At 41.3% G+C, this 17,902-nt stretch overlaps 3 protein-coding genes across 3 annotated transcripts; all 3 read right to left on the reverse strand.

The window, feature by feature from the left end:
* Window positions 1-1,335: 1,335 nt before the first annotated feature.
* On the reverse strand, window positions 1,336-2,148 carry LOC139126196 (1-phosphatidylinositol phosphodiesterase-like). The gene has a single exon (XM_070692244.1). The coding sequence runs from the start codon at window positions 2,146-2,148 to the stop codon at window positions 1,336-1,338; it is 813 nt and encodes a 270-aa protein (XP_070548345.1).
* A 6,670-nt stretch (window positions 2,149-8,818) lies between these two features.
* On the reverse strand, window positions 8,819-10,513 carry LOC139126197 (uncharacterized). The gene has a single exon (XM_070692245.1). The coding sequence runs from the start codon at window positions 10,511-10,513 to the stop codon at window positions 8,819-8,821; it is 1,695 nt and encodes a 564-aa protein (XP_070548346.1).
* Window positions 10,514-10,515: 2 nt separating this feature from the next.
* Window positions 10,516-11,631, reverse strand: LOC139126199 (uncharacterized). The gene has a single exon (XM_070692246.1). It carries the CDS (start codon window positions 11,629-11,631, stop codon window positions 10,516-10,518), a length of 1,116 nt encoding a protein of 371 aa, XP_070548347.1.
* Window positions 11,632-17,902: the final 6,271 nt, after the last annotated feature.

Here is a 17,902-nt window from a genome sequence, read left to right on the forward strand (position 1 = left end):
CCTCTGTTTTGTTCAGTCACGGTCCCTCGTGGATAGAGGGACTGTGGTTCAATCGTCACTTCGAGCGTACTAAGTATCCACGTGGGCAAGTGCCAGCATATCGATTAAACCGACGCGATGCAGTTCCAATCTGCATATCTGTCCAAAGTTCACCATGTCTGAGAAATTTACGAAATTTTCTGTCCGAGTTTTGGAAATGCATCTGATTTTTGTAGTTTTTCGGTTCCAATCCAAACAAAGTCTCGCAACTCAAATTGGCAAATAATGTAATACACGATAATCTGGGCTCGTTGTCTGACTTCCGATCGCCATCTTGGGCACATAAGTTGTACGTTGGCTGGATGAGTACGTCAGGATCACAGTTCCAGCTTCAGCAAATACCGTTTTATGTTATTTCGATACCGATGTTTCCAAATGTTATAAAAACATATTAGTTCAGAGAATTTGAGAGATTCGAGGGATGCAGATCGTGTTTTTGCATAGCAGTATATTGACTTGCAGTGGTAATTTTGTTGGTCGAGCACACTGTCTGCATCTGATGAAATCTGTAACTCGAACGCATCAAGTATGCTGAAAACACCTCATCCCAAAGTATACGTATTCCGACGTGCTCATCAACATTCGACATGAATAATTTATGTTTGTAAATCTATTAATATAGCAGCGTTTGACGCAAAACAATGAAATCGATACTATGTTGACAGGGTGGAGTACCCACTAATGCGCGAACCTGGGTTTGAGAACGGCGGCCTGGGTCCCGCCGTAGCGGCCTTCAATGATTGAACTAAATCGCATAATTATTGCTCAATTGCGTTCTCCAACAGATTCCAGGATTTCAGTCAACTAAGCTTCTTTACAATAGACTGTCGATTAAATAGTTCAAAGACCACACTCAAAGCATTTTACTGTTGGTGATATGATACACTAGTTTATATGAAAGTTATTGTAATGAAGTCAAACTTGAGCATCAATATATGTTTTGCAATACTAATTTATTACTTTGGTCAAAATTTGCCTTTCATCCACTGAACAAATGACATGACCTCAATTGTACATTGATTTCTTTATTTTAAGACAACTATAATTATTATCAACACACACATATTAGGTAAATAATCTCAAAAACAAATAGAACATCATTAAACTTAAAATCCAAAGAGAACGAAAATCAAGCAGCTAAATCTGGCCAAAGCCTCAAGGTCAATTTTTCTATCGTGTGATTTAGATTCAACGATGAATATTTACTCTTTTAGAGTTGGTAAAATTACCCAAGCATTGTAATGATAGTGTGTTTGTTTGTTCCGAAGCAAAATCGTTTTTTGCAGTCAAAAATTTTCAATTTGCATTTATAATCTTGCTGATTAATTCTTCTCCGGGAAAATCCATTGCCACAATACCCCATTTCCCACGGTTGTCATTGAAAAAGGATAACAGCTTCGGGTTGATGCGAGCGGCAACGGCGTTCGGATAGGCACCGCCACTGGCCCCGCTAGAATACGTCAGGAAGATACGATCGCTTCCAGCACCGCGAGCTTTCTTCAGGTGATCTGAAACCGATGACCACTTTTTGTTGATAGATGGCTTCAGGACCGTTCGGACTTCCCATTTATCGTCAATATCTAAACCACCGTAACGCATTCCTACCTGACCACCAGCAAAATCATCTAATATGATGACCTTGCGACGAGCCGCGCCGAGATTTGGAATGCTACCGGAGGTCCAGAAGTAATCTGAGTTGTACCTGGATGTGTATGATTTGAATGTTTCTGCCATGCTTCGTGTGTTTCGTTCTTCTGTGTGCTCCTTTCTCACCCGCATGAGAATAGTTTTCTCTTGGGTGATTGTCAAGGAATCGAGTGACTTGATCCAGAACCTCGGTGAAATTACAGTCTTGGTAAACAGAACCATGATGAATAGGAAGATCGTTGTGAAATGCCTGCATCGAATGTCGATAAATCTGATGCCTGCTTCCAATTGAGCATACAGTGACCATGTTTGACATCGAACGAGAGCTCCACCTTTACCTTTGTACGTCATGGTGTTATGAGTGCCAGGTATGGAAAGACTCGCCAACGAAACGCTGTCGCTGATATTTGACATCCAGGTTGGCCTAGTCGATGATGGAGCGCTGGAGTCTGATTTAGCCATGTTTCACGTATATGCTCTCAATAGTATGTGCATCGTCATCACAATTTTCTCATTTATATAGCAGTGAGACTAATGTTTAACCCGATTAAGCCACGCCTAAATGCGCAAAATTATCATGCTGCACTCGAGCATGGTACGAACCACGTGCAGACATTATATATAACCAATAAATAGATAAACGATATAAAATACGACAACCCAATTTAATGACTTCACCAGAAAAGGATGATGGAAATTAGCATTGTGACTTTTAAACCGAACTTGTAGATTCGCACAAATGCAAAAATGTCGGCAAAGCAACGAACGTTCTGCGCCACGTACATAACATAGTTGGACTCTTGTAAAGCCTAAAAACTGGGAAGAATTTTAGGTAGGAATCTGCAAGGAACTCCTTTTAAGACTTCAGAGTATGAAATTCAACATGAACGGACAACTGGCAAAATGGCAAAGTGTACTGTAGTGCCAGTCAGGGAACTGGCCTGGCTTGGTAGTCCTACTGTCATTTAGAAACATATTTCTGACTGGTGTAATGTGTGAATTCGCTATGTAAGAAAATGGAGAAGATATGCATGTGTATTGTCAATGACAGCAATACAACATAACAACAATCAACATAAGGAAGTTGCTAAAGTTGTTTATGAGATTGGTGATTTTGCATAGAGCAGAGAGCATAAAGGGTTTCAGAAAAGCCAAATGTTTGGCAGGGAATCACCGATAGTCAAAGAAAATGACACCGTGACGGTGTCAATTTCCGTGCCCAATTGCGTTTTGCAGATGTATCTGTTGTAAATATAGTAAATGAAATTAAGGATATCCAGGGTAGACGTTCATCTTTACAGCCGTAATAGATTATTGATAAACTACCGCCACCCTAGCAGACTTTGAAAAGACTACGGATCAAAGCATAGGCATTGTTTACAAGTTAATGTAATTTAAATAACATGTGCATCATTATGTACTCTGACCATCATATCACATAGTTTTGCCAACTACTTTTGATTTCCCCTTTTTGTCAGTATCAACAAAGAAATTCTCATTTCACTTCTATAGGGGATGTTAATGCACGTTTTAAAGCGAATTCAATTATTTTCGAGAATTGGTCAACTCTCACCTCACATATTGAGCAGCAGCCGAACCGAGGCAAGGCAGAGAGGCTTTCATTGGTGTCTACCGGTGCGCATTATACACGTATTGACTGGCCATGAGGGCAACAGCATACGTCTGTAGTCGGGGGACTGTGAGTCACCCCAAATAACAAACTGTTTCACGAGGCCGAAGGCCGAGGGAAACAGTCTGTTTTTGGGGGTGACTCACAAACCCGAGGGGTTAAAGACGTATACTCTTGCCCTAATGGCAAGTCAATATATGTTTTATAACACACCTCATCTACAGTCATGCATAAGAACGTACCATAGACAAAATTTGTCGCATGTAATGTTGGAATGGTTCGGCAAGAAAACGGTTTTTGCTCACAGGATTGCAATATTTCTGCAAAACGTTCTGTGCACCTTTGATTATAGTTTTCGTCCGTTTCGAATCCTTGTTTGAAACCAGGGCATTCAGTAATTCTTCAGAAAGTAGGATAAACCTAGAAAAAATCTCGACTATCGTTTCGATCGGCCGCAGACGACATCTTCGTTCATATTCCTGTTCGCGCGTGCGTAAATGTCGTTTTTGACGTCAGAGGGGATCATTGTTTGGAACTGATGCCTAGCAGGCAACAGTTCCAACAAATGATGCCCAATGACGTCGTTTACGTGGATCAGCACAAAAAAGAGCGCATCCCACGTGACTATCAATTGGCGAATTAGAACATAGATTGCGGATGAGGTGTGTTATAATACCGTCTGACGTCATGTAATTTTACTTTATCCAAAACTGATTTTCATGAAATAACTTTGTATCATATAAACCCACTCTGATTTGATTTGTAATTATTTAGCCGTGGACAGCGCCTGACTGTTTACACAAACACCTTGGACAAACATCATACCTATGTCATAGATCCTCAGGATGATCAGGGTCGAAGTAACAATAAGCTTAATTCTGGCGGACGTCGCTAAAATATGCGTATACCTACTACTGTTGCCCTTTCCATGATGCGCGTGCTACTTTTCACTTGAGCCTTAACTCGGAACCTAAATTCAATAACGCTGCCAGGTCGATCTGGAACCCACAAAAACTGTGAAACTAAGAAAGTTCACGAGTCATTTCGGAAATGCGAAAACTTGAAAAGTTTAATGTAAGTTAGAGTCGGGTTATAGAAAACTTACATTCAGGAATATTACGCAACCTCCATTGCTCCTGTTTTTGAGGATTAACCATGGTTACTCTACACCATGGGCGGGATGGAGTAACCGTGGGCCAACGATGTGCATGTGCATAGATATACATATTTTAGCATAATAAAGTAATAATTTATTAAATGTTAAAGGCAAGTATAAACTGTAACGTTTGCCGATTTTTTTCAGTATTTTTGTGTATAGTTTGTTGTTTTACTCTCCATGTTGACATACTGAGAATTTCAGCCATTACATTTATACACTGCATTGTTATCGCGCACAGTAAAATTTTATTCAAGACTGATATCCATTGTACATAATAATATTAAAGCACTTCACATGTATACTTGTTGTGTTCACAAGCTGAATATTGGCCATTTCAACAAGCTCTAAAGAGTAGAACACGAAATAGTAGTTGATACACTAAACATTTTAATTTTGTAAATATCAATAATAGTTACAGCCACGGTCACATTAAGAACATTATATTGTACAAAGACTGTGTTTATATGTTTTTGTTCGGTTTTTTTTTTTGAAAAAAAAACAAAAAAAACAAAGTGCTTTTAATCTAGATACAGGACAAAAATGCGTAAAGGTAACCTTTCGAAAAAAATTACTGCAAGGATAAAGTTTATAGGTGCCACTAATACTAGCCCACTTAATTTCGGGGGGTTGGGGGGATAAAACCGCCCGACCTCCTTCCCAGGAAATGCTCAGAACCACAGCATTTTTCATAAGGCACGAAACCGTCTGTCTTCTGAGAAAGATTTGACATTCCCTTTATTTCTGAGATAATTCAAAGAACAGAAACATTACTTTCAAACTTGAACGGAAGACTAGCTACAGACTATAGACATGATAGAGGGCAGTAGTGTCACTTGTCGTAACGTTTTACATTTGTTTTTGTAGAGAAATATTGTAAGACTTTGTGTCTGGTTCACTGCTATGCTATTCCTATTCTTGACGACATACATATACCGCTATACGTACCCATTATAGGCTGTAACAAGATAAACTGTATTATTATATATATATATATATATATATATATATATATATATATAATATATATATATATATAATATATATAATCAAATAAATCCATTGCTCATAAATTTTATTGATTGTATACACAGTAAAATTCTTGACGGCTAAATTAACGTTTGAATGTAGGTCGTCCAAAGGTTGAAATAAAGCTTCCTTAACATTCATCGATCGGTGTTCTCCACGACCGTTCAACCGGGCGGGCCTCCCTGATAAAATTACTCGCCACCAACTTAAAATTTGGGCCGCCCCTTCATTTTCTTTGCCGCCCAATAAATTTTTTCTTCCATACACGGTGACTGTGAGTATGTGTTGGTCGTCGTGGATAAGGATTGCATGGTTGGCTGATAAGAGTATTGTAATCGGGTTTTGTCTCACAAGAGGTCGAGTCGTCTCTGTATTCCAGTTTCGCATCATCCTGCAGACCATAAAATAAGAAAGAGCGCCGTAACACACGATACAATAAAATTTCCTAAAACTAACAAGCATTAACGTATCGGCAAAACAAAGTCTTTGCTTGGTATTACAGAAGCTTCCGTTACTACTTCAACGTGCAGCAGATATGACTTGCCAACTCGACGGTGAAATGGTTGAATTTTGCCGCAAACGTTATGTCTTAGTCGTGGAAAATACGACTGCTTAACATCGCCAGCATATTGTTTGGGCAGCGTGAGTGAAGCCGAAATGCCGACAACAACTTGATCATTATTGATGAAGTGTAAAAACGAACGGGAACATAATCACTCGCAAAAACTTTTCAATGTAAACTCTTTTGAATTTTGTCGAGAATCGATTAAAAGTTTAGATATTTACTACAGTCCACTCATGCACTTGTAAGACAATTCCTGAAGTCAATTCACATCGCTCCTGAAGTACAATGAAAAGCATTCTTACAACAGCCGGTAAGCTTACCTTATCCCAAGAGGGCGCCATTCTCATAACTGCTACCTGTCATACGTACCTCGAAGAGGAAGGGATTTTAAACTTTTATTCATACTTTGCTTGAGTATTTTTTCTATCCTTTCAAGATCGAAATCATCATATAAGTCACCCTGCAAACAGTGATATTGAACGAAGAGTAGGGGTTTCAACCTATACTAATGTATGGTAATGGACTTTCATCTTCTCAAAAACTTAGAATGTTCAAGACAAGGTTTGCCAAGGTTTGAAGATTTCGTCAATCTCAACATCTTTCCTTCAGGTGCATTTTCTATGCACTATTTGCTTTATAATTTGTCTATAAATTTCTCTGGAAATTTTTTACGATACACGGACATGTCAAAATCGTTTTGCGGAGTGTTCCCGTCGAACGCAGTAATTAAAATAGGCAAAGAAACAGTGACGAGATGGTTTCACCTTTAAAAGGAAATTTTCAACTGATTTCAAAATACCTTGCGTTTAGGAATGTGTCAAATTATAGTAGCCCTTCTTGTTTCACACGAAACCACCAACTGTCACTAAATAACCCGTATTGATTAGATTTATAAATTTGGGCTACCCGTGATGACCCTATCAGGGAATTAAATCAGTAGGTCAACTTCTCGTGATATAGAAGTATTCAGAAGTATCGAAAAAGGACGAGCGAGTTACCAAGTGCACAGAGACAAATATTTACGACTTTACGGGGTATCCCGCAGTGTTTGAAGTATGGGACTGCGGGAACATCCCGCATGTCAAGTACTACTACACAAGTTACGCTGTGCATTCCCTGTGTGCGTTCCTAACACACAGCGTACACTGCGTACGTACGCAGGGCTAGCGAGAGAGTTGCCGACATCGACGGTTATTTACGAAAAAAGAATAAAAGACTGGCATTTTGGAAGCGATCGAGTAGCTGAGGTAGGCAGGGATACGACTTGGGCCCAAGAACGCTGAATTTCGGCAGTAATTTGGCTTTTTACGTCAAGTCCAAAAAAGGATTTGAAGTCACCAACTCTACGTACGGGTCTTTGCAGGGCTGTGGTGAGCGGGGCTATTAGCTGTAGCGGAACACACAGCATTATTATGACCCCGATGTGCCTTCAAAATAGCGCCCTAAATTCACATCGAAGATCACAAGTTTCTTTGATTTACCATTTCCCAACTGGAGTCTAGGGGCTTCACCATACGTAGCGCGGACATGTGACATACACAGCACTGCCCATACAACTTCTGCTCCGACCAATATACCCGTAAACTGCGATAAAACTACTCACTTTATTCCGGAACAACTACTATGCAATGCTGGCACGGATGTAGCGTCACGATAGCAAAACTCCACAAAGTTCCGTAGAAAAACTGGTAAATTCTTCCAGGCGAAACTGCACTAGTCCTCCTACATGCGCCCTGTCTAGAACTCTCTAGATTCTTTCAAGCAAACAAAATGCGCATGCGCCTATTTCTATCCTACATCTTTTACTTTCACAGCGCGAGGGCGCCAGACTACAAATTCACTTTCCAAGCCAAGCCAAGCTAAGTACAGGAGAACTGGGCGTCTCTACACCAGCCCCCAAATTGTTCATGCAAACATTAACAATTTCCATCCTAACAAATTTAAGACGCCAACATCCATATGTGCCGAAATTACATAACAAATAGAAATGACAAATCAAAAAATTTGAAATCGAAATGCAAAGTCAAATGGTATTCCGATAACGCGAATACAATAATCTTCTTCTTAAACGTGAGAATCCATACATCCTGGACCATGCCCAGACCTCGTCCGGTCAAATCATGCTGCCAAGCATGATATCCTAACATCCTGGACCATGCCCAGACCTCGTCCGGTCAAATCATGCTGCCAAGCATGATATCCTAACATCCTGGACCATGCCCAGACCTCGTCCGGTCAAATCATGCTGCCAAGCATGATATCCAATACATCTATAACTTCATAGATAATCAAATGCTGAACATAGTGGGTAGACTGGCCACTACTTGAGATCGTTGTTATTATAGCTGCTGGTAACTGCAACCACACCAATACCACTAAGTATGTGCTTCCAGCAGTGTGCACAACTTATCATATGGTCTCTCTAAAATATTAGATCTGGTCTTTACCAATACACGTCGCACCACACCTTTCTGGTCAGGCATAACTTTGACGATTACACCCAAAGGCCATGCATTTCTGGAGGTGCTCTCATCTTTTACCAATACGACATCTCCATCTCGTAAGTTTTTCTTGACTTTCAACCATTTCTGCCTTTCTTGCAGGGAAGGTAAGTATTCCTTTGTCCATCTTTTCCAAAACAAATCTGACAGATACTGCACTTGCTTCCATCTTTGTGCAGCATACAAGTCACTCTTCTCCGTCACGCCAGGAGGCATTGTTGCTCCCTTCATAGTAAGCAACATGTTGGGTGTCAATGCTTCCAAGTCTCTAGCGTCGTCCGACAATACTGTAATCGGGCGGCTATTAATGGTGTGCTCCACTTCACACAGGAAAGTATGAAGACTATCATCTGTAAGTTGTTGTTGCCCACAATAACATTCAGCAACTGTCTGATGGTGCGAATTTGCCTTTCCCATACTCCACCAAAATGGGATCCATACGGCGGGTTAAACTTCCATTCTATACCTTCTCTCAACAGGTTTTCCTTGATCTTAGCCTCGTTCCATTTCTCGAGCTCCTCCTTCAACACTCTATTCGCTCCAACAAAATTGGTACCATTGTCGGATCTTATTGACTTCACTGGTCCCCTCCTAGATATGAATCTTCTCAATGCATTGATGAAAGAATCCGTACTAAGAGATTCTGCCACCTCTATGTGAACAGCGCGTATGGCTAAACAAGTAAATATCACACCATATCGCTTTACTGTACTTCTCCTTATCTTCACCTCAATTGGCCCAAAGTAATCTATGCCAACATTGGTAAATGGTGGTTCATTTGACTGCAAACGATCAGCTGGCAAGTCTGCCATCTTCTGCTCACAAAGTCTGGCTCGCTGACGTCTACAAGTTACACATTTACTGACTATACTTCTAGCTGCAGAGTTTGCGCCAGGGATCCAATACCTCTCGCGTAACTTTGATAGGATGTAGGCTCGCCCAAAGTGTTGCCCTCGTTCATGTATTTCACGCAACAGCAGCTCTGCAACATGTGAACGCTTTGGTAATATCACAGGGTGCTTTGCTTCTTCTGCTACCATGGACAAACTCAGACGTCCTCCTACACGCAGCAAACCATCTGCTCCGATGACAGGATCCAGTCTGTAGATGTTACTATTTCTTCGTGACTTCTTGTCTGTATAGCGATCCGCTGACAAACTCTCAATATCTTTGGGAAACGCTTTCTTTTGTACAAACTTGATGATCGCAGTTTCTGCTGCTTTCATGTCTTCCACTGTAATTTCATGTGGTCCATCCACACTACAACTTTTGTTCTTGGCACGTCTCAACAACGTATCACCAACTTTACGTATCCAAGCCACTGCTTTCTTCAATTTATACCAACTTGAGTAATAGTGTATCAGTTTTTGCACCGTTTCCTCTGCATTAACGGATGTTGTACTAACCGTCACTTTGCCAGATGTCTGTCTTTCTTCTGAAACGACGGGCACCGTTCCAAAAACAACGGGCACAGTTTCTTCTTCTGACCTAACGGATACTCTATGCACTAGTGCTGATTTCTTCACCTCTGCATCTTCTGGATCTAGCTGTGTACTGTAGCTATCACTTGGCCATTTGTCTTGTGTCTTCAACAAGAAATCAGGACCACTTCTCCATCTTTCATTCTTCAGAAAAACATCTATTTTCTGACCTCTAGAGCACTCATCTGCTGGGTTTTCACTGGTATTAAGGTAGCGCCAGTTCGCTGGATCGGATCCTCCTCGAATCACCGCTATTCTGTTCGCAACAAAGGTATGAAATCTCGTGGTATCGTTGTTTATGTATCGCAACACGGTTCTGCTATCGGTCCAAAACACAGATTCGTCGATTGGCAAATCCATCTCCTTTCTGAGAAGTTTGTCGAGCCTTACTGCTACGGTAGCTGCAGTTAATTCCAATCGTGGAATCGATATTTGTTTCAATGGAGCCACTCTTGCTTTGGCCATCATCAATTGCTATGCATGAATGTTCCCACTTTGTCGATCAACCTGAGATACGACACAGCACCATAACCATTTTCACTAGCATCCGCAAAGTGATGTAGCTGAGCCACGTCCACATCACCAAAGTACTCAGGCTTTATACATCTAGGTACTGTGAAACTCTCTTCTAATTTTGGTAGGTCACTTAACCACTTCTCCCAAACTTTGCATTGTTTCCCTGGAATATCATCATCCCAACCTAGTTTTGCTTTACACAGCTGCTGCAAAAGCATCTTGGGTGGCAGTAGTGCTGGTGCTGCCATGCCCAGTGGGTCATATAATGAACTAACCACTCCCAGAATTCCTCGTCTGGTCGCTGGTTTCTCTTTAGTACGATTTCTGAATTCAAATACGTCAGATTCCACATTCCATTGCATACCGAGTGCATGCTCCGTGGGCAAGTCATCTTGCTCCAAGTCTAAGTTCTTCACCTCTGTCGCCCTTTGTTCTTCAGGTATTGCTTCCAAAACTGGACGCGTATTACTGATCCACTTCGTGAGCTTAAACCCTGATTTCTTACAGGTGTCAATCAGCCCTTCAGCCAAAGTCTTCCCTTCTGTCACAGTTGAGGCTGGCTTCAACATGTCATCAACATAGAAGTTTCTGGAAATGGTGTTCTTGACACTCAGATCAGAGGTATTGTCTGAGGATTTCTTCAACGCGAAATTGGCACAACTAGGTGACGATGTAGCCCCGAAGATGTGCACTGTCATTCGGTACTCGACAGGAGGTTCCTCTACACTACCATTTGGCCACCACAGAAAACGCTGGAAATCCCGGTTTTCTTGCGACACACCTACTTGAGAGAACATGGCCTCTATATCTGACATTAGTGCTATCTGCTCTTCACGGAAACGTATGAGCACTCCTACAAGTGAACTGGTCAGATCCGGTCCTTGCATCAACTCCCTGTTCAAAGAAGTTCCCTTGTATTCTGCGCCACAATCAAAGACTACCCGGATTTTCTGTTTTTGTGGATGGTACACTCCATGGTGGGGAAGATACCATTTCTTTCCAGGATTGCCTTCCAATTCTTCCTGTGGCACCCTTTCAGCATAGCCTTTGTCAATGATACCTTCCATGAAGGCAGTATATTCTTGACGATAGTCATCGTTGTTTCTAAATTTCTTCCTCAGCTGAGAAGCCGATATTCAACTGCCACTTTGTTGTTTGGCATTGTAACACTGTCATCACGAAACGGTAATGGCACCTGATAATGTCCATTAACAAACTGTGTCTGTTCGTTCACGATCTTCATGAATTTTCGATCTTCAACAGAATCTTCGGGTTTGTCATCTATGATACGCTCGCTGAACTCATGATTGAAGAGGTTGATTAACTGCTGGTCAATCGAAGGTCCAACTTGTATTCTACAGACTGTTGCTGCAACTTCATTTGCTGACATGCCAGCCCCCATAAGGAAACCATTCACGACCCAGCCTAAACGGGTACGTATGGCAAATGGTCCATCTCCAATACTGTTTATCACTTCCCACGGCTCAAACGCTTCAGGAACGTTACCACCGATGAGTAGGCCAATATCCTCATCTATCTCAGGCAGATGTACCTTTCGCAAATACGGATACTTGTTGATTTCGTCTTGTGTAATGATGTTATCCTTTGAAGCAGGAATTTTTTCTTGTGTGTACATAGCTGGAAGTTTAATGGTGCAACGCTCATCAAGATCTGAAACTTCTAGACTTTTGACAATACGACTATCAACTGATTTACTTCCAGTAATGGTGTTCAGCGTAAGTTTTGTTTTCTTGCCACCAACGTTCAGTTGTCGACGGAGTGTTTCAGTACAAAATACTGTGTCACTGCCGTTGTCAATAAAGGCATACGTTTGTACACTAATACCACTTGATCTGCATTTGACCTTGACAGGAATGATCACTGGTCTATATGCACGCTGTTTGTTTTCTGCAGTCTGATGTGAGGCATCAATCATCCCCACTGTTGTTACCACTTTGTTTTCAGACTGGTTTTTGGAATTGTTGAAGTGCAATACGGTCGGATGTGTCTTGCCACATTTCCCACACGTCAGCTTGTTTGTACAGTCTTTCACCAGATGTTTTCCGTTTTTCAGGCAACCAAAACATAACCCTTTCATTTTGATAAGCTGTTTTTTGTCATCATAGGATTTGTCAGCAAACACTTGACAATCTTGAATTTCATGTGTACTGTCTGCACAGCACAAACACGGAGAAACAGTCTCCGTGCTGACTGCGTAGGTGTTGCGTTTTTGTGTACCACTGGTTGCTTTCTTAATACTCTTTGCTCCCTTGTCTTTGGATGAAATGGTAGCAAGGTTACCAAACACCTCTTGTCACATGATTTTAGCTTCCCTGTTGACAAACTCCACCAGATCTTTAAACTGCACTGGCTGAACTTGTGTAATGCTGTATGTTTTACTGCGCCATCTGTCTCGTAACTTGAAAGGCAGTTTGTATACCAACATTTGTAAGTTTTTGTAGTGGTTGAGCTCTCTCAAATGTGATTCACCTTTCATCGCGTTTTCACACTTTGTCAGGAAGAGGGCGAAATCTTTCAAGGCGGTCTTATCCTCTGATTTCAATTCCGGCCAATCTTCTGCTTGCTTGGTGTAGGCTCTGGCCATCACATACGGATTACCAAACTCAGTTTCAAGCAATTTCCTGGCTCTATCATACCCTTCATTTGCTTCCATGTGAATGCAACTGCTCACTATTTCTCTCGGTTCACCACGTGTGTATTGCTCTAAGTAATACAAACGATCATCAGGATCTTCAGTGTTGGATTCAATGCCATGTCGAAAGGCGCGCATGAATGATTTGTACTGCAATGGGTCCCCTGCGAATACGGGTATTGCTTGTGGTGGTAAAGCAGCACGTTTGTTATGCTCAATCAACAATTTAGTAACTGCGGCTAGGTTATGATCACTACAGGAACTATGGCTACTATTGCTACCTGTATACGACCCAAGATCAGAACAACATTTTGTCTGCTTGTTTACCTCAGTTTTTTTGGGTTTTCTTTCTTCTGAACTGTGTACAATACTGCCAACAGGACTATAAGATTTACTAACATCTGGACTATCACATGTGTGAAAGCTACCCAAGTTGCTAGCACTGGTACTTTTCTTCTTGATGTTGCTGTAAAATGTAGCGGGTGTTTTAAATAAATCTTGTAAGTTGTACTCATGTAAGCTACTTTCATCTTCACCATCCTCAAAATGACGGTACACTTCAATTTTTGCATTCTGTTCAGCAATTTCTGTTTTGATATCCAACAACTGCCTTTGTTTATTTATTTCCTTCTGTTGCAAATCCATTTCTGTTTGTAATTCGTCTAATTTATGGTTTTCCTCCAAACCGGCTAACCGAGTCATCAATGCAGCTCTTTTTGCTGCAGCTGCTACTATAGACGCCTTGCTGTTAACACTGCTACCACGTGAGGACACACGTGATGATACCCTGCTTGATTTTGCTGATTTTAATCTCTGTTTTTTACTACCAGCATGAGACACGCTATCTTCTGGCTTAATAGTGTCTGCCAGCATAGAATCATGCAGCTCATGGTGAAATAGCCAGTTATCGACCACATGTCGGAATTCATCAAACCCAGTCATACGTGGTAATGACCAACTGGTATACATTTCTTGTTTTTTCTCATCATCCAATGATTCATGGTATTTTGCATCTGCTTCCTTGAAATTTACAAAGGCAACTTCACAATCTTTCATTTTATTTTTCACCAAAATACCATTGACTTTATCTTTCATCAAAGTTTTTATCTGATTAATCAACGCTGTTACCCTACCATAGACATGTGACCTGGTGGATTTCAATCTTTCACTTTCAGCTTCAATGAGCTTGTCTGTTCTCATGGAGACACGCTTCGAATTTTCTGGATTACCAGGATGCGGGTTTTTATTTTCTGTTTCCACCTTAACCCTTGTTTCATCATTGGCGGCCATTTTGCTTCGAATACAGTGTAAAGTCACTGTGCTGAATAATACTAAAAATGCCCAGATCAACAGTACATGCGGTAAAGTGTTACACAATGGCCTTGTAAATTCGGACATGCGCAGTGGTGTTTATTGTCCACGTGCGTCAGTTCTCCACTGGGAAACCGCGACCATGCCGCGATTAAAAAAAATATTGTCCTACCAGATTTCCCGGGCTGTTTCCTACCAGACTTGTGTTCAGGCTTCCACTGCACAGTTCCTACCCGATTGGATAGTCCTCCTCGAACTATATTCTCAGTTTTTCTACTATTATGACCCCGATGTGCCTTCAAAATAGCGCCCTAAATTCACATCGAAGATCACAAGTTTCTTTGATTTACCATTTCCCAACTGGAGTCTAGGGGCTTCACCATACGTAGCGCGGACATGTGACATACACAGCACTGCCCATACAACTTCTGCTCCGACCAATATACCCGTAAACTGCGATAAAACTACTCACTTTATTCCGGAACAACTACTATGCAATGCTGGCACGGATGTAGCGTCACGATAGCAAAACTCCACAAAGTTCCGTAGAAAACTGGTAAATTCTTCCAGGCGAAACTGCACTAGTCCTCCTACATGCACCCTATCTAGAACTCTCTAGATTCTTTAAAGGCAAACAAAATGCGCATGCGCCTATTTCTATCCTACATCTTTTACTTTCACAGCGCGAGGGCGCCAGACTACAAATTCACTTTCCAAGCCAAGCCAAGCTAAGTACAGGAGAACTGGGCGTCTCTACAAGCATCGTACGCAGGGCTAATACGTTCTCTACCTAGCCTCATGGCATGGAAGTGCTGATGAATAATAACTTTGGGTCAAAGGTATTGAAGTGTCCAATCAGGTTCGTGCACAGAGTCCAAGGCCATGACCTACTTCATGTACTTCTGCACTGTTTTGATTTTGCTTCGCCAAGAAACGTATTCGTCATTGTCCATAGAAGTATGTTTGCTCTCCTTTGAGGTTGTTTGTGAAACAAATTCCGGGATAGGCCCTGGAATGCATACGATCGGCATCGCGGCAGTGCATGTAGCTAGCCCTACGAGTATGGCGAGAGTGTCCGGCTTTGGCTACGCCGCCTCCCACCTCCGGTAGGCGGCGTAGCCCCCGGCGTAGCCAAAGCCGGACACTGTCGCCATACTCGTAGGGCTATGCATGTAGCGTACCATGCTTGTGTAACTGCCGAGCTCAACGTGCATTCACGGTTGATATACTCGTGTACAATCATGATGTGTTCAATTCTGATGAAGATTCATAAGTCTTACTTTTGCAGTCTTTTTTCCGTACGATAATCCCGACAATACGTGTTACTGTTAGACGAGGTGGCCATTTTATGATAAGTTTCAATACTGCACAGCTACATAGCGTCACTATCGTGTGATCGAGGTACAGCGTTGTTGAACGGGATACAGAAACTCTGCAGAGGGAGAAACGATCGTTGACATGAACAGTCAATGTACTTCAGCACGTAGTCCGCAGATAGCGGATCGAGAAAATAAACGTGTCCCAGTAAATAACGGAATATTTATGTACATTAACTCGATATTAATCAAATTTCCAGCTCATCGCAAAAAATGTATTGCAAAGATTAATTTGTCACTGACAAATACTGCACTGTATGGAAAAAACAGTCTGTAGAATAGTTCAACTTCAAGTGGTATTACCCGAGACAAACACTTGTGTTGTCAATTTTGATTTCATTTCATAAACTTCATACTTCATCGAGTATCGTGTATTTCAGCCTTTGTGAAGCCATTTTATTGATATTTTCAATTTTTGTCTTGGCTTTGTTGTGTAACATGTTGAATCGTCTCCGTGGACATGTAGGCAAAAGTGTGACGGGGTCGAAGTGACTTGGGTACCTGGGGCCGACCAAAACCAGTGTGAATTACTGGGGTCAAAGCGGACAGCGGCCGGGATGACGTGTTCCCCAAGCGAGCTACCTTCAGAAGTCTGTTTCATTGCAAAAAACGTCAACTTTTAAAACCCGTCATTTATTTACTGATGTTATTCTCAGCATCACAAACATATACGCCTCTGCTATGTATCACAGCAAATAGTTATATTTGAGCGCCCCGTAAATGGGATCCTCGTTTTTTTGCGAACCCGGAAGTGTGTCTTGCTCAATGCATTTCCTACCCATAGCGAGGGAAACTGCCCGCGTTCCCATGCTCCCATGCACCCTTTTTCAATGCCAGTGCAACGCCATCTGTGCAAAATTTGTGGTGGTATGCTCCCGTGTGATGGAAAACCTCTCTTATTCTAACAATGACGTAGTTGACTTTGGACTTCGATTTCGTAAATGTGATGTCCATGCAGTGAGTTTGGGTTGGCGCGCTTATAATGCAATCTTCGCCCGCCTGCGGTCCGATATCCCGCATTTATTAGCGATATTTATCTGTTTTGACTTGACCAAAGTTGGCAAAACTTGCTATGTACATTAAAGATACTATGATACAAGATTATTGAAAGTCATTTGACATTTTTTTCAGCCAATTCCCAATATGCATATTTAATGAACCTTCCAAATTAGGGATATATACTGGCATTTACTTGATAAAATTTGGCGAAACATGCTGTGTACATTGATCATTATACCAGGTTATAACAGTATTGAAAGTCATTTTGCATTTTCATGTCAGCTAATTCATAATTTGCATAAATAGCTAACAAGCTTTCACGGTTTGGCATATAGAGCTTGAAGGACTTGACCAAAGGTAATTACACATGCTATATTGTGATACAATGACAGTACTCAAAGAAATTAATTATTTTTATTTCAGCTAATTACATATTTGAATACTTAATGACCTTTAGAATTGATCTGTGGTGAAATTCATTGTGTTGATCATAACACTTTAAATGTAGCAAAGCATGTAGCAAAGGTTCAAACTTGCACATAAATGCAATATATAATGAAACACGTGAGCATTTTCAGTTCATATCTGGTCTTCGACCGAGACTACGACACCGATCGTGTCGCTGATTTCGCGCGTAAAAATGAAACAGGTTAATCTTTGTATAAATAAACTTGTGCCCACTTTATCATTGACTATTCACAACCAATTCCCCACTTCTTCTAGCTACCTCGACAATATGAACCTATTTTCAACATTTTTTGCTCACGTGTTTACACACGTGAGCATATGTCGCAGCGATGTCTGTCTGTCTGTCCGTCTGTGTGTCTGTCTGTCTGTCTGTCTGTCTGTCTGTTGGTCCGATATCTCAAAAACGGCTGATCAGATCAGAATCAAATCTGGTACATAGATTCAGTTAGCAAATGGCAAGAACTGATTAGTTTTTGGTGGGTTTGGCTTGCATACTTTTTGCTCATTTGCATAATTAATGATTTTAGAAAA

This window comes from Ptychodera flava, assembly GCF_041260155.1.
Source record: "Ptychodera flava strain L36383 chromosome 3 unlocalized genomic scaffold, AS_Pfla_20210202 Scaffold_27__1_contigs__length_13241970_pilon, whole genome shotgun sequence".
In the NCBI taxonomy this organism is placed as follows: Eukaryota; Metazoa; Hemichordata; class Enteropneusta; family Ptychoderidae; genus Ptychodera; species Ptychodera flava.

Coding starts and splice junctions, on each gene's coding strand:
- LOC139126196 (XM_070692244.1), bottom strand. CDS start 2,148: ATGGCTAAATCAGACTCCAGCGCTCCATCATCGACTAGGCCAACCTGG.
- LOC139126197 (XM_070692245.1), bottom strand. CDS start 10,513: ATGGCCAAAGCAAGAGTGGCTCCATTGAAACAAATATCGATTCCACGA.
- LOC139126199 (XM_070692246.1), bottom strand. CDS start 11,631: ATGGAAGGTATCATTGACAAAGGCTATGCTGAAAGGGTGCCACAGGAA.